A 15,430-nucleotide genomic window follows, 5' to 3' on the forward strand; every position below is an offset into this window, starting at 1 on the left:
TCCAATCATCACCAGACATATCTTTGGCTTAGTAAAATCACTTCACACTGGATCACAAAAATCCTTACAATATAGATGATCTTCAATCATTGACTTCCAAATTGAGTAATTTGAAGCTATTAAATTTATCATGGAACTCGAATCACCCTCCATATTTAAAGTAGTAACCTTCTCTTGTATTAGTTGTTGGGCCTCAAGTTATAAATAACACAATACCATATAATACCATAGTAAACAGACAACACAAATCAAGCCAACGATAATCATTAGATAATAAATCCAAACCAATCAACCAAACAAAAAATAAATCGACAAATATCAAAGTGTAAGCAAAAAAATAAATAACACAAAATATATGTGAAAGCCCTCACCTTTAAAAAAAATTTTGTGAAAAGCCTTCTAGTGTAAAGAGAAAAAACCTGAGGTGAACCAAAAATAACGAACTTACAAAATTCAATATCCTAAACTTTTTACCCAAAACTTAAGATTCACAACAACTGGAACAATACAATGAAATTACCTCATTAAGAATCCTCAAATATGCTCTCAAAGAAATCCTATTGTTGAATAAACTTATCTTTCCCTTGCTCCGTCTACGGAGGAAGAAAATTTATTTTTTTCCTTTTCACTTAGCCGCACCCCACTTGTTCACCAAACTGATTACACTATTTGACTACACATTAGAAAGAAATAGAAAGAATGCTCTATCAAGCATAGGCCCTTAATTGCCAATAAAGCAAGCAGAATGGGTCTGGACCCATGCGGGCCATCAGCCCAATAAACACAACATTATTTTCGCCGTGTACTAAGTAAGAAAAACGCATGGTAGGAGAAGAACATCAGTTTTAGTGCCTTGTTATTCTAAACATAAAAAAAATCCAACTGTTTTTTAAGTAGCGAAATTTCTCAAGAAAGAAAGGGGGAAAGGGGGACAAAAGAAGCTTCTGGGACTGGGACTGGGACTGTACCTCTTTTGGAGAAAATGCCTGCTATACACAATTAATCAACCTAAAGCTGCCAATTAAGTAAACAAACAGAGAATCCAAAGTGCTTTATAAATATGGGGATGCAAATGATTTACAATTGCTTGGAAGGACGTGCCTCGAACTATACCATCTTTTATTGTTTGATAATTGCAGTGCATATAAGTGTTTTAATTCCATCAGATATATATTGTAATTATGCATAAAATGCAATGAATTGCAAATGCCAATAATTAACATAGGAAAACCAAAGCAGATTAGATGCATCAACTTTTAACGCAGTACCCCTTCCTCAACTTTATTTTATGCACATAAAGATAGAAGCTTCCTCGATATGTGCACTCGTGGGAGTGCGTTGTATTCTTCCACACCTTTAGGCTTTATTTGCTTTTTCCTTTTTCCCCTCTCTCTCTCTCTCTCTCTCTCTCTCTCTGTGTTCTAGTTACATGTATTGGACGGTCGAAGGAGCTTTCTTGACAACTTGCAGTCCCCTAAATTTTCTCTGCAACCAATAAAGGTAAGTGGCAGAGGCACCACCATCTTTTTCTATCTCCACAACCCAGAACCCTCTTCTCTCCGCTGCGCCTGCGTGGATCACCCTTCCAAATAGATAGATACTAGCTCTTTATAATAAAAAGCCTAATCATTCCAACATTAGACTGTCCCTCAGCAGAACTACATGTGCATCTCAAATATAGCATTAAAAAGTTTATTTGTGTATACTACACATTTTTATCATTTAATAAAACAGCAACTGATCTTCATCTTATTATTAACAAAATATAGTAGCATTAAGAGTTATTACATCTTTTAAGTCCATGTAACATAAGTTATATTTATATCTCCCGTGTACCAATATAGTGATGCGTCCACTTCAATCTCTGACACCCAAGGAATAAGGAGTGATAAAGAAGGAAAAAGAGCTTTAAAAGATAGATACGCTCTGTCGGCTTGTATCGTTGGAAATTCTTGCTCTAACAAAACTATCTCCCTTCACTCTGTACAAAAAATGAGCTTAAATGATTTATGTGCTTTGGCCTGATGCAGCATGTGCCCCCAAACCCCTCATCTTTTGCTTTAATGCCTTCTGTTTTAGTTGTTTATTTAGGGTAGCTTAATTTAATTGGTTTTCCCGATGATCTTGTCTGCAATGATAGGAAGTAACTAACTTGGAGCAACGGTTCTTAAAAGTTTACTTCATTGTAACAACAGGCAGACATTGACAGAACATGACCATCACAACAAGTAGTGCATTGATTTTATCCATATAAAAATGCTCTCGGGGACAAAAATAGCCAAAAATACCATATTCAAATGGTAGGGTCTCTGGCTTAGACTTTCAAAAAGCACTCAATATTAAGGCATATATTTTCCATTGGAGGCAGGGGGATTCAAACCCGACTTATGTTTTGATGGGGATCCCAATATTAAGGTATTGAAGTGATTGTTACATACTTATAATGTTGTTTTTATTTTACTGTAATCTTCCTTCCATTAAATATATATATATCTGTAGATGGTAATAAGCAAAGTTATTACCAAAAGGATGATATCATTCAAGGATAAACCTGTTATTACTGCATTCATATCCAATTTACTAAGTAAAAATTTTCCTCTTCCAACTTAACTTCTTCAACATAAATACGTATAGTGGCTTTTTGGCACTTGGATGAAGTTGAATCCATGTTTGTTTTCTATTGTGATCACTAAATAGTGAATAGCTATCTACCAAAAGAGCATATTAGCATTGAGAACAAAGAGGAGAAATCCAAAGGCCGATAGTCAAGTAGTTTGGTGGTATTCCCCATTATTATAAAGATTTGAGATCATGCAGATATGAGTATTTATTAAAAAAGTTGGATTCAAATTCTTCCTTCCTCATATCAAATAAATATATAAATATTTTTGAAAGATTTGAGATCTAACACGCAAACATGATAGATGCAAGATTGATGAAATTAGACCATCTCCTCTTACGCAACGCAACAATACCGTTGAATGGACAACTAGCAAAATTCATATTTATACTTCTAGCTGCTAGCACTGAAGACAAAAAATAAATTCAATTAATGACTTTAATTTTAAATTGGTGAAGAAATATGGTATGTATTAATTCCTTCATCCCATTTCCATTATCTTTAGTTTGATTTTCATAATAAATTAAGAAAAAACACAAGAAATAAATTTAGAATATGAAAAAGTAAAATTATCGGTTGATTTAAAAAAACGAAGGGAAAGAGAATGAATTTTCTGTTTTGTCAAGTTCAAATAGGCATACACGGCATAAACAAAAAAGTGCAATCAGATTGAGAAGCTTCAAAGATGATAAATATCTAGTAAAATTCATCAATAAGTCATATAAGGATCATGGGAAAGTACAAATTGATGTACTAAATTCGTAACAATTAATTTTAACTAACAAAGATTATTGCCATGCATGCATGCATATGCATGGCATTATCATATAGCTGAGACAAAACCCTATTGTAATAAATATAATATAATTTACTAAAACCCTAATGAAATATCAGACTGAGGGGAGCATAATTAATCCTTAAGTCACTTACGTGCGGTCCAAGTAAAATGTTAGCAATTCATCCATATGGCGAATTTCTCCCTTGTGCCACGCTACCACTATTTATCATAGGGTTCATCCTGTCTGCCTGAAGCGGTGCTCTTCTTGGTGATGGCCTTTCCAGCTTTGGCGACGCTTCATACTTCTTGTCACCCATGCCATCGCCGGAAAGTACCGGCTTTGCTTCATAAATGTCTGATATAGGATCTAGGTCAGTACTTCTATCAATTGAAGGTGGTGCAATTTGAATCTGCTCACTTTTGAAAGGATCATCTTGCGGTCCTAGACATGATGCAGCTGTTCCCAAGTCCTGCAGTCGGAGCTCATCAGACCAGATCAGAGGACTCTTGCCGCTACCGCTATAAGGGCTAGGCCTCTTCTTTCCAAGGCAAATGTTATCATTATTCGGCATGAAAGCATCGAGTGATGGTCTGTCCATGTTCTGTTGAAGATCAAGCTGGTCACCTCCATAAATATTGAGGTCTTGAAATGGTGGAAAGTTGAGAGGACCAAAATCTTTCATCGCTCCCATGTCGGGAACTCCTTGATTTCCCATACCCTTATAGCCTCCTGCGGCCATGTTTTCGCCAGCTAGGGTTTGACAAGCCTTTTCCAATATGGACTGCATATACTTGCCTTGAGCCTCAATCCTCAGTTGAAGGTGTCTTTGCACCTGCCAGGCATGATAAGTCCATGAAGGATTCATCCAAAGAAAATAGTCCAAAAGAATGATATATCCTTTCGCAAGCCCGATCCCCAGAAGATTTCTATCTAGTGAACAAGCAAGAAAGAATATATATTGATCTGTTGAGAAGAATCTGTGCATACCTCCAATTGCTCATGAATTCTTCTCTGCACTTCCATTTGCATCCTAGTCGCATCAACCATGTGTGAGTTACTGTTATATACAGTTTCGCACACACATTCCACAACAAAATCCGAACCCCACACCCCCAAACAAGAATGATGAAAAAGAGGAAGAAAAAACAGACAAAATTAAGTGAATTCTGTCTCCCAGTATTTTCTTTTAAAACACCTCTATATATGTGTTAAAGTTCATCAAGTTGTGAATCTTGAAACTAAAATCACAACAATTTAATCAATACGTACTCGTTCATGCTACGAGCTATCATGCCTGAGGAAGATGCCGCATTTCTTTGAAGATCTAGCGCCAAAGCTCCCACGAAAACAGGAAGAGAAATAAGCATGTAGGTACATGCATGAATAGTTATATAGTAATAAAATGAAAACAAAAAAGAGTGTATATGTGTTAATAAAGAAAACCCTAGAAAGAAGAGTCCACCTCTCTTACCATCTTTTATAGAGTGATCATTGAATTCCTTGTGAGGTTGCTTTCCAAGCCTGAATTTCTAATCCAGCAAGAAGAATTAAAATTACGATCAAAGGAAGCAAAAAGGAAAAGAGGAATTAAAAGAAAAAAAAAAAAGGGGTACATGGACAAGTTCACAAAAGTGCTGGAAGAAAAAGCTAAAGCAAGCATGAACTATTGTTGTTGTATTCAAACCTGGAGATGGCTCTTGAGATGGTAAAGCGTAAGACCCTTTACACCCATAACTCTCATGATTGTTTTTGGTGTGGCCTCTGTCAAAGTTAAGCAATTAAATCAATCAGCCAACATGAAGAAGATTGATTCCAAAAACATTCATGTCTATGAGAAATGTTTAAAGCAACTAATAGGGATAGATAAGGAAGGTACTATCAGGTCCTCCAAGCTGAGTAACAGCATCGACAAAGCGTTCATGAAGCTCGACCGTCCAACGGAGGCGAGGCTTGGGGTCTGTGGTGAGCACGAGGCCAGAGTCCCCTTGAACACACATGGCTCTATCATGGGAATTCATAGTTGAGGGCTTCTTGGGTTGGAACATTCTCACAACTTTCTCTCTCTCTCTCTCTCTCTCTCTCTCTCTCTCTAAGCGGCTGCGAGAATACCCAAAGAGATTCAAGAACAAATGCGATGCAAATAGGGAGGAATAGGGTGCGTTTTTGAAGAAGAGAAGAGAGGGTTGGGCTCGGTGGTTTTTCAACTAGAAAGACTAAGCCACAAGTTTTCTCTTGATAAAATGAAAAAAAATACTAGTGATATATATATCTAATACAAAAACAAAGAAAACAATAAAGCGCACCTATTCTAACATAACATGCACCCCCTTCCTTTACCAAAGAAAGAAAAAGATACTCTAAACTAAAACCACTGATATCATCATCCGCGTACGTACAATACAATAGTATTACATTACACTGACATGACAGATATACAGCTGCCAAATTACAAAAGAAGTGTTGGCTGTTGAACCACATTTCACAAAGAAAAGACGAGTGGGAAAGAAAGATGGAAACTTTTACACAAGCATTGTTAGAATGTACATGTCTGTTATGTCTCAGACTGAGAGTAATCTATCTTTTGTCATCACCAAAAGAAGAGTGTATCTTTGTGGAGTTATTCTTCTATACCATGTGAAGCTTTTTGAGTATTAGGATATGACCGAGACTTAGACCCCTCTTGCAATCATGATGACCAATATGTTCCACTTCTACCCTTGTTTCGTCAGCCCATTCTCATCTCCTCTCATTATTTATACATATATATAAATTAATAACTCACTATCTTATTAGTGTATGCCATATATCCATATATTTATATATATATATATATATATATATACGTACATGACTAATTTCTTGGTTTCATAGTACAACTCCCTTTTTAGGTTATAATGAAGTTCTCAATCTGTATGTATCATGATGGATGGTTTGGAAAACGAAGACATCCTTTTATGTCATTACCTAGAAAAAGGTTGTCATGATACAATTGACACCAAAATTTTATGATTAAGAGATTCTTAGCTAGGTATTGGATTCCTTGCCCAAGTTTGCCATGCAGGATTTATTACTAGGAAATTAACCTATAGATAGTTTCATTAGTCGTTAATCAAAGTTGATCATTTCTTTTTCTTTTCCCTCTCTTTATGTAGTTTCTGTCTTTTGCTTTTGCCTTTTGCTCAAATATCCAAAGAACTGACAAAGCAGTTGTAATTCAAATTATTAGAATTGTAATATCAATCTGGAACAAATTAGATCTTAGACACTTGATGAACTTTTTGTTTTCCCAAACTATAGTTTAACTTGGGTGATCCATTTCAATTGATTCAAATCTTTGTTAATCCACTTGTCCTGTTTAGTAGACTCTGCAGTTATAATTTTGGTGGTACGAACATCTTTTTGTGTATCATGTGCATTATCGATTTGACTTTACAAGTCCCATCTCTCTCTTGCACCTACTTGGAGTCTTGGACTACCTATTCTTAGCAGAAAAGGAAAAAGATCATTCTTTCCCATATGGAAGAAAAATGTGAACCAACCTGTTTTACCCATCGAAGTGCCAAATTGAGCTAAGTTTAGATTTTTTTTTTTTCCTTTTTACTTATTACATGTGCAATTAGAAATCAAATCAAAACTGTTTATTGAAACAATAAATAAAAACCAATCAGTTTTCCATATCTCAATTAGATTCTGAGGAAGATTGACTAATAGATAGATAAGAAGAAATTATCATATAAATCCTTTCTGCCATCTCAATTATATTGTCCTAACAAATCAGAATACGATACATTACCAAAATTGATCATTACTTAATAATAATAACTCTTTTTATGGATACAAAATGATATTTCAAAACAAAAAGTTTCAAATATATGCAAATAACTAATAATATGGTGAGCTAATGGGGTATACAGATGTATTTTTAAATTTTAGGGAAGCTCTTTTTCTTTTTCTGTGCCGATAATTTTTTAGGGAAGTTCAAGATGGTGACCTAAAATTTGGACATTTTATATTAATGTAAACAATAGAGTAAAACATTGGACAAAAAGAAACGATACAGTAAAACATGTTATATTACACTTCATGTCTTGCATATATGCATGCAAATTTGTATTGTACTTTCCATAATGAATAGGACATTGAGAAGTGATTCCCCAATTGCATATTATGTCTGAAATAAATATGCCTTGATAAATAAAGAAAAAGAGTTAAACAGTGTTGAAGAAACGAAGAGGATTAGGAAGAGGGATGGATATGAGAAAGCAAAAGAGGGAGAAGCAAATAAGATGGAACCAACAACTTTAGGGTGTGTGGTTGGTATAATGTGAGGACGTGAACATCAATGCATAAAGAATGGAGCTTTTGATGACAGCAAGTAGGGGACCCCTCCCCCTCGTCTTCTAAAGCCCCATGGGCCTCACCCTCTCTCATACATCGCTTTTGTGGAACTGAAGATTGTCAAATAAAACAAAATACACTAGTTGAGTGCCATTGCCAAAGCCAAAGCCAAAGCCATTGGGGGTCAAACCCAACAAATGGACACATGGACCCCACCCCTAGTAAAAGGAGCAGTAAATCAAGATGAGTAAGAACAATATTATAAAAAGCTCCCCCATATGCAAAGCCCATGCAAAGATGTCAAATGCGGTGGGAGAGATGATGCAAAATCTAAAGGATAAATGCATGGTATTTACCCAAACCCAAGTGGGAATAAATGCTTTCTTCTTTGACAATCAAAGAAAGATTCTTAAGCCAAAATAAATTCCACATCTTCGATGAAGTTATGCCAATCTTACATCTGTTTGTGCTACTATTTCGTCTCAACTTTGGTTTTTCAAATTTAGGCCTCATTTGTAGCATTATTTTAAACGATCACACCTTCAAGATGAACTCATCCGACATCCACAAAGTTTTATTTGGGCAGAAAACCAATTCAAACCAACTCTTTATAACCGAGAGATATACATATTAACTAACTGTACACTACCTACATCAACATATTTTCACTACTAAAATCCATATATATAAAATATAAAGTCAAACCCAATGGATGGATGCCAAGTGGATAGAGTTTCAAGCTACTTTGAGACCATACTATATTAGTATCCAAATGATGCGGATCTAGTATTGCAAATTAATCCCCCTTCAAGCCGGTCCTCCACCACCCTTTTACTTATTTATTATAATATATTATTGCTTTATATTTTGGCACCTCTCTATCCATATATAAGAAAAAGGAGGAATTTCAATTAGATTTGCAGATTCTTCTTTAGACTGGTATGGTACAATAGCTGTCCCTTTATAATATAATGAAGCAAAGTTGGAGCTTAACTTTTAGTTCATTATGTTTCAAAACCGAAGCCTAGCGGAAAAGTTGGGTGGCTTAGTATTAAGGCCATGTTTGCTTGAATTTCAAGCATCTTTATGTGCTTAGAGAATTTATTCTTTAAAATGAATATATTCCTTTTGCAAGGCAGCGCAGCGGGACCCATCTTTATTTACAACCAGAGGGTACTTTACAAAGCTTGTCTCTTTTCTCACAGCCTCCTTCGGTGGGTGTTGATCGGATGCTGTAATCTCCATCCTAATTAGTATACTACATACATCATGATTTTGTTGAAAGTAAGTTTAAGGAGTGTAGAGGGGTTCTTCTAATAAAAACAAAGAAAGTATTTCAAGTAAAAAGATGTGTTGAAGGCGATTGGGAGGAAGACTAGAATAATCTTTGAAGTACTGAGTGTTATTGTAACTGAGAGAGAATAGGTAAGTGGCAAAGTAAGGTTGAGAATAAGATAGAAAAAGTGCTAAATATAGGGAAATTTGAGAGAATATTAAAGAGAGTTAGGAGTCAAAGTCTATTTAACACTACTAAGAAATTTTATTTTGCTTTAAATGAATTGTTAAAACTCTATATATAGAGTTGTCACATCCCATTTTCTAGATGGATCGTGATTCGTGCATGGACTTACGTGGTATGACCCACTAGGCTAAAGTAAGCCTAAATCAATAATGCATGGGCTAGTTATCCATCCATTCATATATTAATTCAACAACAATTATGAATATGCAATTAATTCATCAAGACCACCACATTATGAAAATTCTCCATGTAAGGTGTGGTTTCTAGCACATTTCATATAAATATTCACATGTTAAAAAATACTATGGTTCAGTACACATCTCATACTTATAATGCTATGGATCATCCACCATATCATATTACTCTCATGCACCCATATCTGGGGCTTAGCACAATGTGTGAAAATGTAAACAAGTATATCAACATTTACATAACCAAGTTCAATATCAACATAATGATTAAATGACTCGACTCAACACACTACAGAGTGTAATGATACTAGAGGGCTAGATGGAAAGCTTTACCACACCTACCATGGATGAGCTAGGCTACTACTTCACAATTCGCTTAGTCAAGCAAGTTACTGGTCTAAAACAAAAGAAGGGAAAATAATAGGTGAGTCATAAAGACTTTGTGAGTGGATACGGGGAAGAGTTTTGCAATAAACCATAATATGCAAAACAACATGATAATCATATAAATCCTTTCAATAACAATAAATGTATTTGAAAACTAAAAATGTATAAAATATAATAACCATAAGCAAGTTCAACTTACGAAACTTTTGTAAGGAGATAACGGAAGGTAATCCTCCTTCAAACACAACATCAAACATTCAAGTCAAGAATATATCATTCATTCAACAAATCATCTCATCCTTTCTACATAGGCACAATAATCATCAATCATCAATCATATGCATCTCAATATCCAATATACAAATAACACCTCAATACATGCCATTAGCAAATTAAAGGGAGAATGGGTACTTTCACCCAACTCATCTTTATGGTATTCTTGCCCTCACATCGAGCTTCATGAAGAGGGGAAAAGTGGTACGATGCCTAACTTAACTTTATGGTATTCTTACCCCCACACTAACATTAGAGCCAACATATAAAAAAAAAAAAAGGTGGCATGTTGGCCGAGCTTAACCTTGTGGTATTCTTATCCTCACATCGGGACTCAAAAAGATGGGGAAAGGTGGTATGATGCACAACTTAACCTTGTGGTATTCTTACCCCCATATAGGGACTAGAGCCAATCACAACATAATCACAATTTTGTACAAGATCATACCAAGATCAAGCATCAGTAGCAAATCATGTCAATCACGAAAATAATGGAAAAGTGGAGACCTTCTTAATCTACACACAATACTCACATGCGAGAGCATTTTAATTATCCACAATCACTTTCTAAACTAATTGTCTTGTACCTACACTAGCCCAAAACGCCGAATAATTGTGGAAAATATTTAAAACATTGAAAAGGCTTGTCCCCCCTTGTTGAAAACTACTACATAGTAGGATATTTACTTATACATAATATTTCCAAAACATTTTCTCAAGCCATTTCCAAAACATTTTCTCATCTAGAAACACATTTTTATTTATGGAAACCATACTTATCAATAATCCATCAAATCATTCAACCATGCTTTCAACTTTACATACTTCAATAGTTTCAAAAGTGGTGTACCCACTCACCTCAAAAGTTGACCTCTAAAATCCAACACAAATCTACTCCATCAATTCCATTGGAGTTTCGATCATTCCTAAACATTCAATAACTTTTATCATCAATAATCAATCTAGGGATCGAGTACTAACCATTCTAAGCTCTTTCAAATCTATGAGGATTCTTCTAAAACTAATTTTCTAGCTTAAGTTCATTGTTCTACAAATACCCATGTGTAGAAAATTCATAAATCCATCACCCTTACCTTAAGTGAGCTCTAAACAAGGAGGAAATCCATCCAAATCCTTTAGTTTGTAGAAATCAGTAAATCTTGAACAATACACAATATTTTTAGAGTTAAAAACCTAAGATTTTGAGATTTCAAGTGTAAAAAAAAATCACTTTTTCTTTTAAAACTCAAAACCAAGATCAAATCTGTAAAAAAAAGTAATTTGAATGAAAAATGAGTTGAAAGAGCATTGGGGCAAAGAAAATACTTGTGAAAATCAACTGAGAGTTGCCAACCCTCTTTTAAGGTGGCATATTTATAAGCTAAAGTGTGAAAATATATTTTTACCCCTCTTATTTTTGTAAAAACAATGCATCTATCAATAAATAGAAGCCATTTATCGATAAATGAGCTCTAAAATGCTTTTAAAAGCTCTTGGGTTGCTATCTATCGATAGATATATCTCATTTATCAATAAATAGGCTCGATCTATCTATAAATATTCTTTAATTCCATAAAAATCTTTTCTGGGTTTGTATCTATTGATATTTGATGAACATTTATCGATAGATAGACTTTAGTAAGTAAAAATAGACTTAAAAACTTGTTCATTTGGACTACTTTTTCCACCAAGCATTGCAAATCATCTTAATGTCTCAAAAACACAAACTTGTCTAAGTTTAAAACTCAGTTTAAAAGCTCAAAACATGAGGCATACATGTTCACCTAAGGATTTCTTTACTGAACATCTTACACTAAGGTGGGATTTCACAAGAGTTAAAAGAAATAGTTACTCTAGAACAGCTTAAATGTATAAAATGAGCAATAGTACTGAAAAGGGCTTTAATGTACATAATGGGTAAAATTATTGAATAGAGTTTTATTGTACATAATGAGTAACAATTATTGAAACACATGCATTATGATAGGTGCTAGAGAATGAGGAACATCCCCAAAAGACATGAGATGTCATTCAATAGCATCCTTGAAGTGGAGACTTTTTATGTTTTTCCACTTTTTATGTTTAGGGTATAGATTTTATTGGACCATTTATCTCTTCTTTCAACAATCGTTACATTTTAGTAGCGGTGGACTATGTCTCCAAGTGTGTGGAAGTTTCAGCTTTGCCTACAAATGATGCTAAGGTGGTGTTGAAATTCTCAAAAAAGAACAAATTCACTAGATTTGGCACACTAAGAGCGATTATAAGTGATGACGGTAGCCATTTTTACAACAAGTATTTGGAAGCACTTTTTGCTGAGTATAGAGTTAAACACAAAATTACAACTGCTTATCATCCACAAACTAGTGGACAAGTTGAAGTCTCCAATAGAAAAATCAAGCAAATTTTGGAGAAGATTGTATCTCCCTCAAGAAAAGGTTAAGCCAAGAGATTGGATGATGTATTACGGGCCTATAGGACTGCCTACATGAAAATTAAGCTTAATTATTTGGAGTTTTAAGTGTGTGGAAAAGTGTTTATATGAGGGAATTGAAAGGTTTCTTTAGTGCCTTATATATTGACATGTAAGAGAAAGAGGAGTTAAAGAGTTCTTGAGATGGCTACATTAAGATAAATTACCATGTGGAGTGTTAAAATGAATAATATGTCGACTAAAGTCAAATCCTAAGAAATAAAGAAGACAAGAGATTAAGCCTTGTTAAAGGCTAAGAAAAAAGTGAGTGAAAGGTTAGATGAATGTATGAGACATTGACAAAGGATGTCAATATCTAGCAATTATCCAAGTAAGGCAGTATAAACAAAATGTTTCTTGTTGCAATAAAATCAATTTGCAAATAACGACAAATTTTCAAGATTCATCATATGCATTTCACCCAGCTCAAGTGCATCCCACCACATCGTGCACATAGTCGGACATCCCATCTCACCCATCTCATGTGCATCCCACCACCTTATGCACATAGCCGGACAGTATCACCATCCATCTCCCTAACCACTGTCATCACCGGCAATTAGAGTTATGGGTAGTAACTCTAAAGTAGAGTTATGGGTAGTAACTCTAAAGTCATCAAGTTGTTGATGATCGCTAGTAATTAGAGTTATGGGTTGTGTTATTTGCTGAAATTGTTTATCTATTTCTAGTGTTACTAAAGTAGAGAAATGAAATAGCCAATCAAATGGTAATTGGAAGATAGATAGGAAGGGCTATTGAAGCTTGATTTGGGAAATAGCTTTTAGAGTGATATTAATGTAAATTGGATTGGCTGTGATGTTTTTGTGCATGATAGGTTCCAACAAGGCCCTTCAACCCCATTTGGACCATTAGGGAGGTAAGAGTCGATTAAAGGTTCAACAAATATCGGTGAATGAACTTGCATTTCAAAATGTTTTGGGGAAATGTTTACGTGTTTCAATGAATCATTTGGGAATTTTATCAGTTTTTGCTTTAAAATTTCTTGGGATCAAGCCCTTGATAAAATGTTAGATGTTGTGAAATGTGAAATGTGTAAAAGGATGAATCCATATGTTTTTGTATACTATTGATATATATATATATACTATGTCATAAATGGTACCATTGTGTGACAAATGCAACCATGCATGTGCAGGGTGAGTGTGCACTTGCCGGTGATGACAGTGGTTAGGGAGATGGATGGTGATACTGTCCGGCTATGTGCATAATGTGGTGGGATGCACATGAGATGGGTGAGATGGGATGTCCGACTATGTGCACGATGTGGTGGGATGCACTTGAGCTGGGTGAAATGCATATGATGAATCTTGAAAATTTGTCGTTATTTGCAAATTGATTTTATTGCAACAAGAAACATTTTGTTTATACTGCCTTACTTGGATAATTGCTAGATATTGACATCCTTTGTCAATGTCTCATACATTCATCTAACCTTTCACTCACTTTTTTCTTAGCCTTTAACAAGGCTTAATCTCTTGTCTTCTTTATTTCTTAGGATTTGACTTTAGTCGACATATTATTCATTTTAACACTCCACATGGTAATTTATCTTAATGTAGCCATCTCAAGAACTCTTTAACTCCTCTTTCTCTTACATGTCAATATATAAGGCACTAAAGAAACCTTTCAATTCCCTCATATAAACACTTTTCCACACACTTAAAACTCCAAATAATTAAACTCCAAATTTTCTCCTTTTATCTTCTATCCAAGCTTGCTATATTCTCATGCATTCCTCACTACTCACAGGCGCAGCACCTTTGCCACAACCTGGAGGAAAGTCTCAGACAACAGATATAGATACTTCTCTAGGATGATAATTACTGATAATTTTTTTTTTCATCTTGTTCGTGTTCTTTTTCCTCGGATCGATTTCATTACGCACTATTCTTGCGAGGCTCTTCCAGCTTTTAAATAGTATTCTACCTCTCGGGGGAACCGATCCACTTGAAAATTAGGCTGGGTTACTTGTTACACTTCCACCATCAGGCACATATCGACTCCGAGCAATGGAATCTAGCGACCCCCCACTAGTACTGTGAGGGGCGTCAGGACTACCATCTCTTCTAGACATGGCGTGTGCAACAAGCACACCTTTAAACCTATAAGCAACCAAGCATCAATTGCTTAGCCATTTATACATCATAGGAATAGGTAGGTTTTCTAAAGAATTAGGGACCTATGTAGCTGTGATACCCCAACTTCTATAGGCTTGTAACTAAGTATAAATGTAATAATATGAGCTAGGGGTAGTTTCGTCATTTTCTCTAATAAGCTTCCAGAAGAAACTTTTATAATATGTTAAGACCTAAATAGGCATAAGACAGTATAAATGATGTGTCCTGATGAAAACACGAAGAAAACTAGAAGTTTCAATAATTTTCATAACAGGGGCAAAATGGTCATTTTTCACCTAGAGTTAAAATTTTATGTTTTTATGAACCCGAGCATGTTTAGACCATTATGGATATTGTCCCAGTGTTAAAAGAGCAAAAAGATTGCATAAAAGATTGGAGGAGAGTAAGTTAATTAGTGGAGGGGCATTTTCGTAAGTTTAAAGGAAAGGATAAGATTGCCTATAAATACCTTGAATTTCCAGCAGCTTCTTGAATTTTCTAGCAGTTGGTCTTCTTCTTCCCTTCTCCTCTCTCACGTTTCTTCAAACTCCATGGAAGCTTGATCTTTAAACTTCCACAACTTTCTCTCTCTAGCTCTAATTTTCATGCTTTTAGTGCACCCGTCCATAAACCCTTGTGCTATTTCATCTTCTCACTTCAAAAACCTTGAAATATCTTGTTTTCATACTTTTTCTCACTAGTTGGGCAT

General features: G+C 35.0%; 1 protein-coding gene across 2 annotated transcripts; it reads right to left on the reverse strand.

Annotated features, from left to right (window-relative positions):
• Positions 1-3,289: 3,289 nt before the first annotated feature.
• APL (Homeodomain-like superfamily protein) lies at positions 3,290-5,634 on the reverse strand. Of its 2 annotated transcripts, none has more exons than XM_007022723.3 (6): positions 5,276-5,634; positions 5,084-5,160; positions 4,871-4,928; positions 4,669-4,723; positions 4,387-4,456; positions 3,290-4,231 (listed from the first exon to the last, which is right to left on the reverse strand). In XM_007022723.3, exons 1-6 carry the CDS (start codon positions 5,442-5,444, stop codon positions 3,578-3,580), a joined length of 1,083 nt encoding a protein of 360 aa, XP_007022785.3. In that variant the 5' UTR covers positions 5,445-5,634; the 3' UTR covers positions 3,290-3,577. The 2 variants fall into 2 exon arrangements, with proteins under 2 accessions (XP_007022785.3, XP_007022784.3); XM_007022722.3 differs by having other exon boundaries at positions 4,387-4,429; positions 5,276-5,633.
• Between the last annotated feature and the right edge of the window lie 9,796 nt (positions 5,635-15,430).

Source organism: Theobroma cacao, chromosome 7 (assembly GCF_053813885.1).
Source record: "Theobroma cacao isolate CCN51 chromosome 7, ASM5381388v1, whole genome shotgun sequence".
In the NCBI taxonomy this organism is placed as follows: Eukaryota; Viridiplantae; Streptophyta; class Magnoliopsida; order Malvales; family Malvaceae; genus Theobroma; species Theobroma cacao.

What these genes read in the sequence shown, in the direction of transcription:
- APL (XM_007022723.3), bottom strand. Translation starts at nt 5,444, where the DNA reads ATGTTCCAACCCAAGAAGCCCTCAACTATGAATTCCCATGATAGAGCC. An exon ending in TGATCACTCTATAAAAGATG is followed by an intron (nt 4,724 to 4,870) that starts GTAAGAGAGGTG and finishes CTTTGGCGCTAG; the next exon opens with ATCTTCAAAGAAATGCGGCA. An exon ending in ATAGCTCGTAGCATGAACGA is followed by an intron (nt 4,457 to 4,668) that starts GTACGTATTGAT and finishes TGTATATAACAG; the next exon opens with TAACTCACACATGGTTGATG.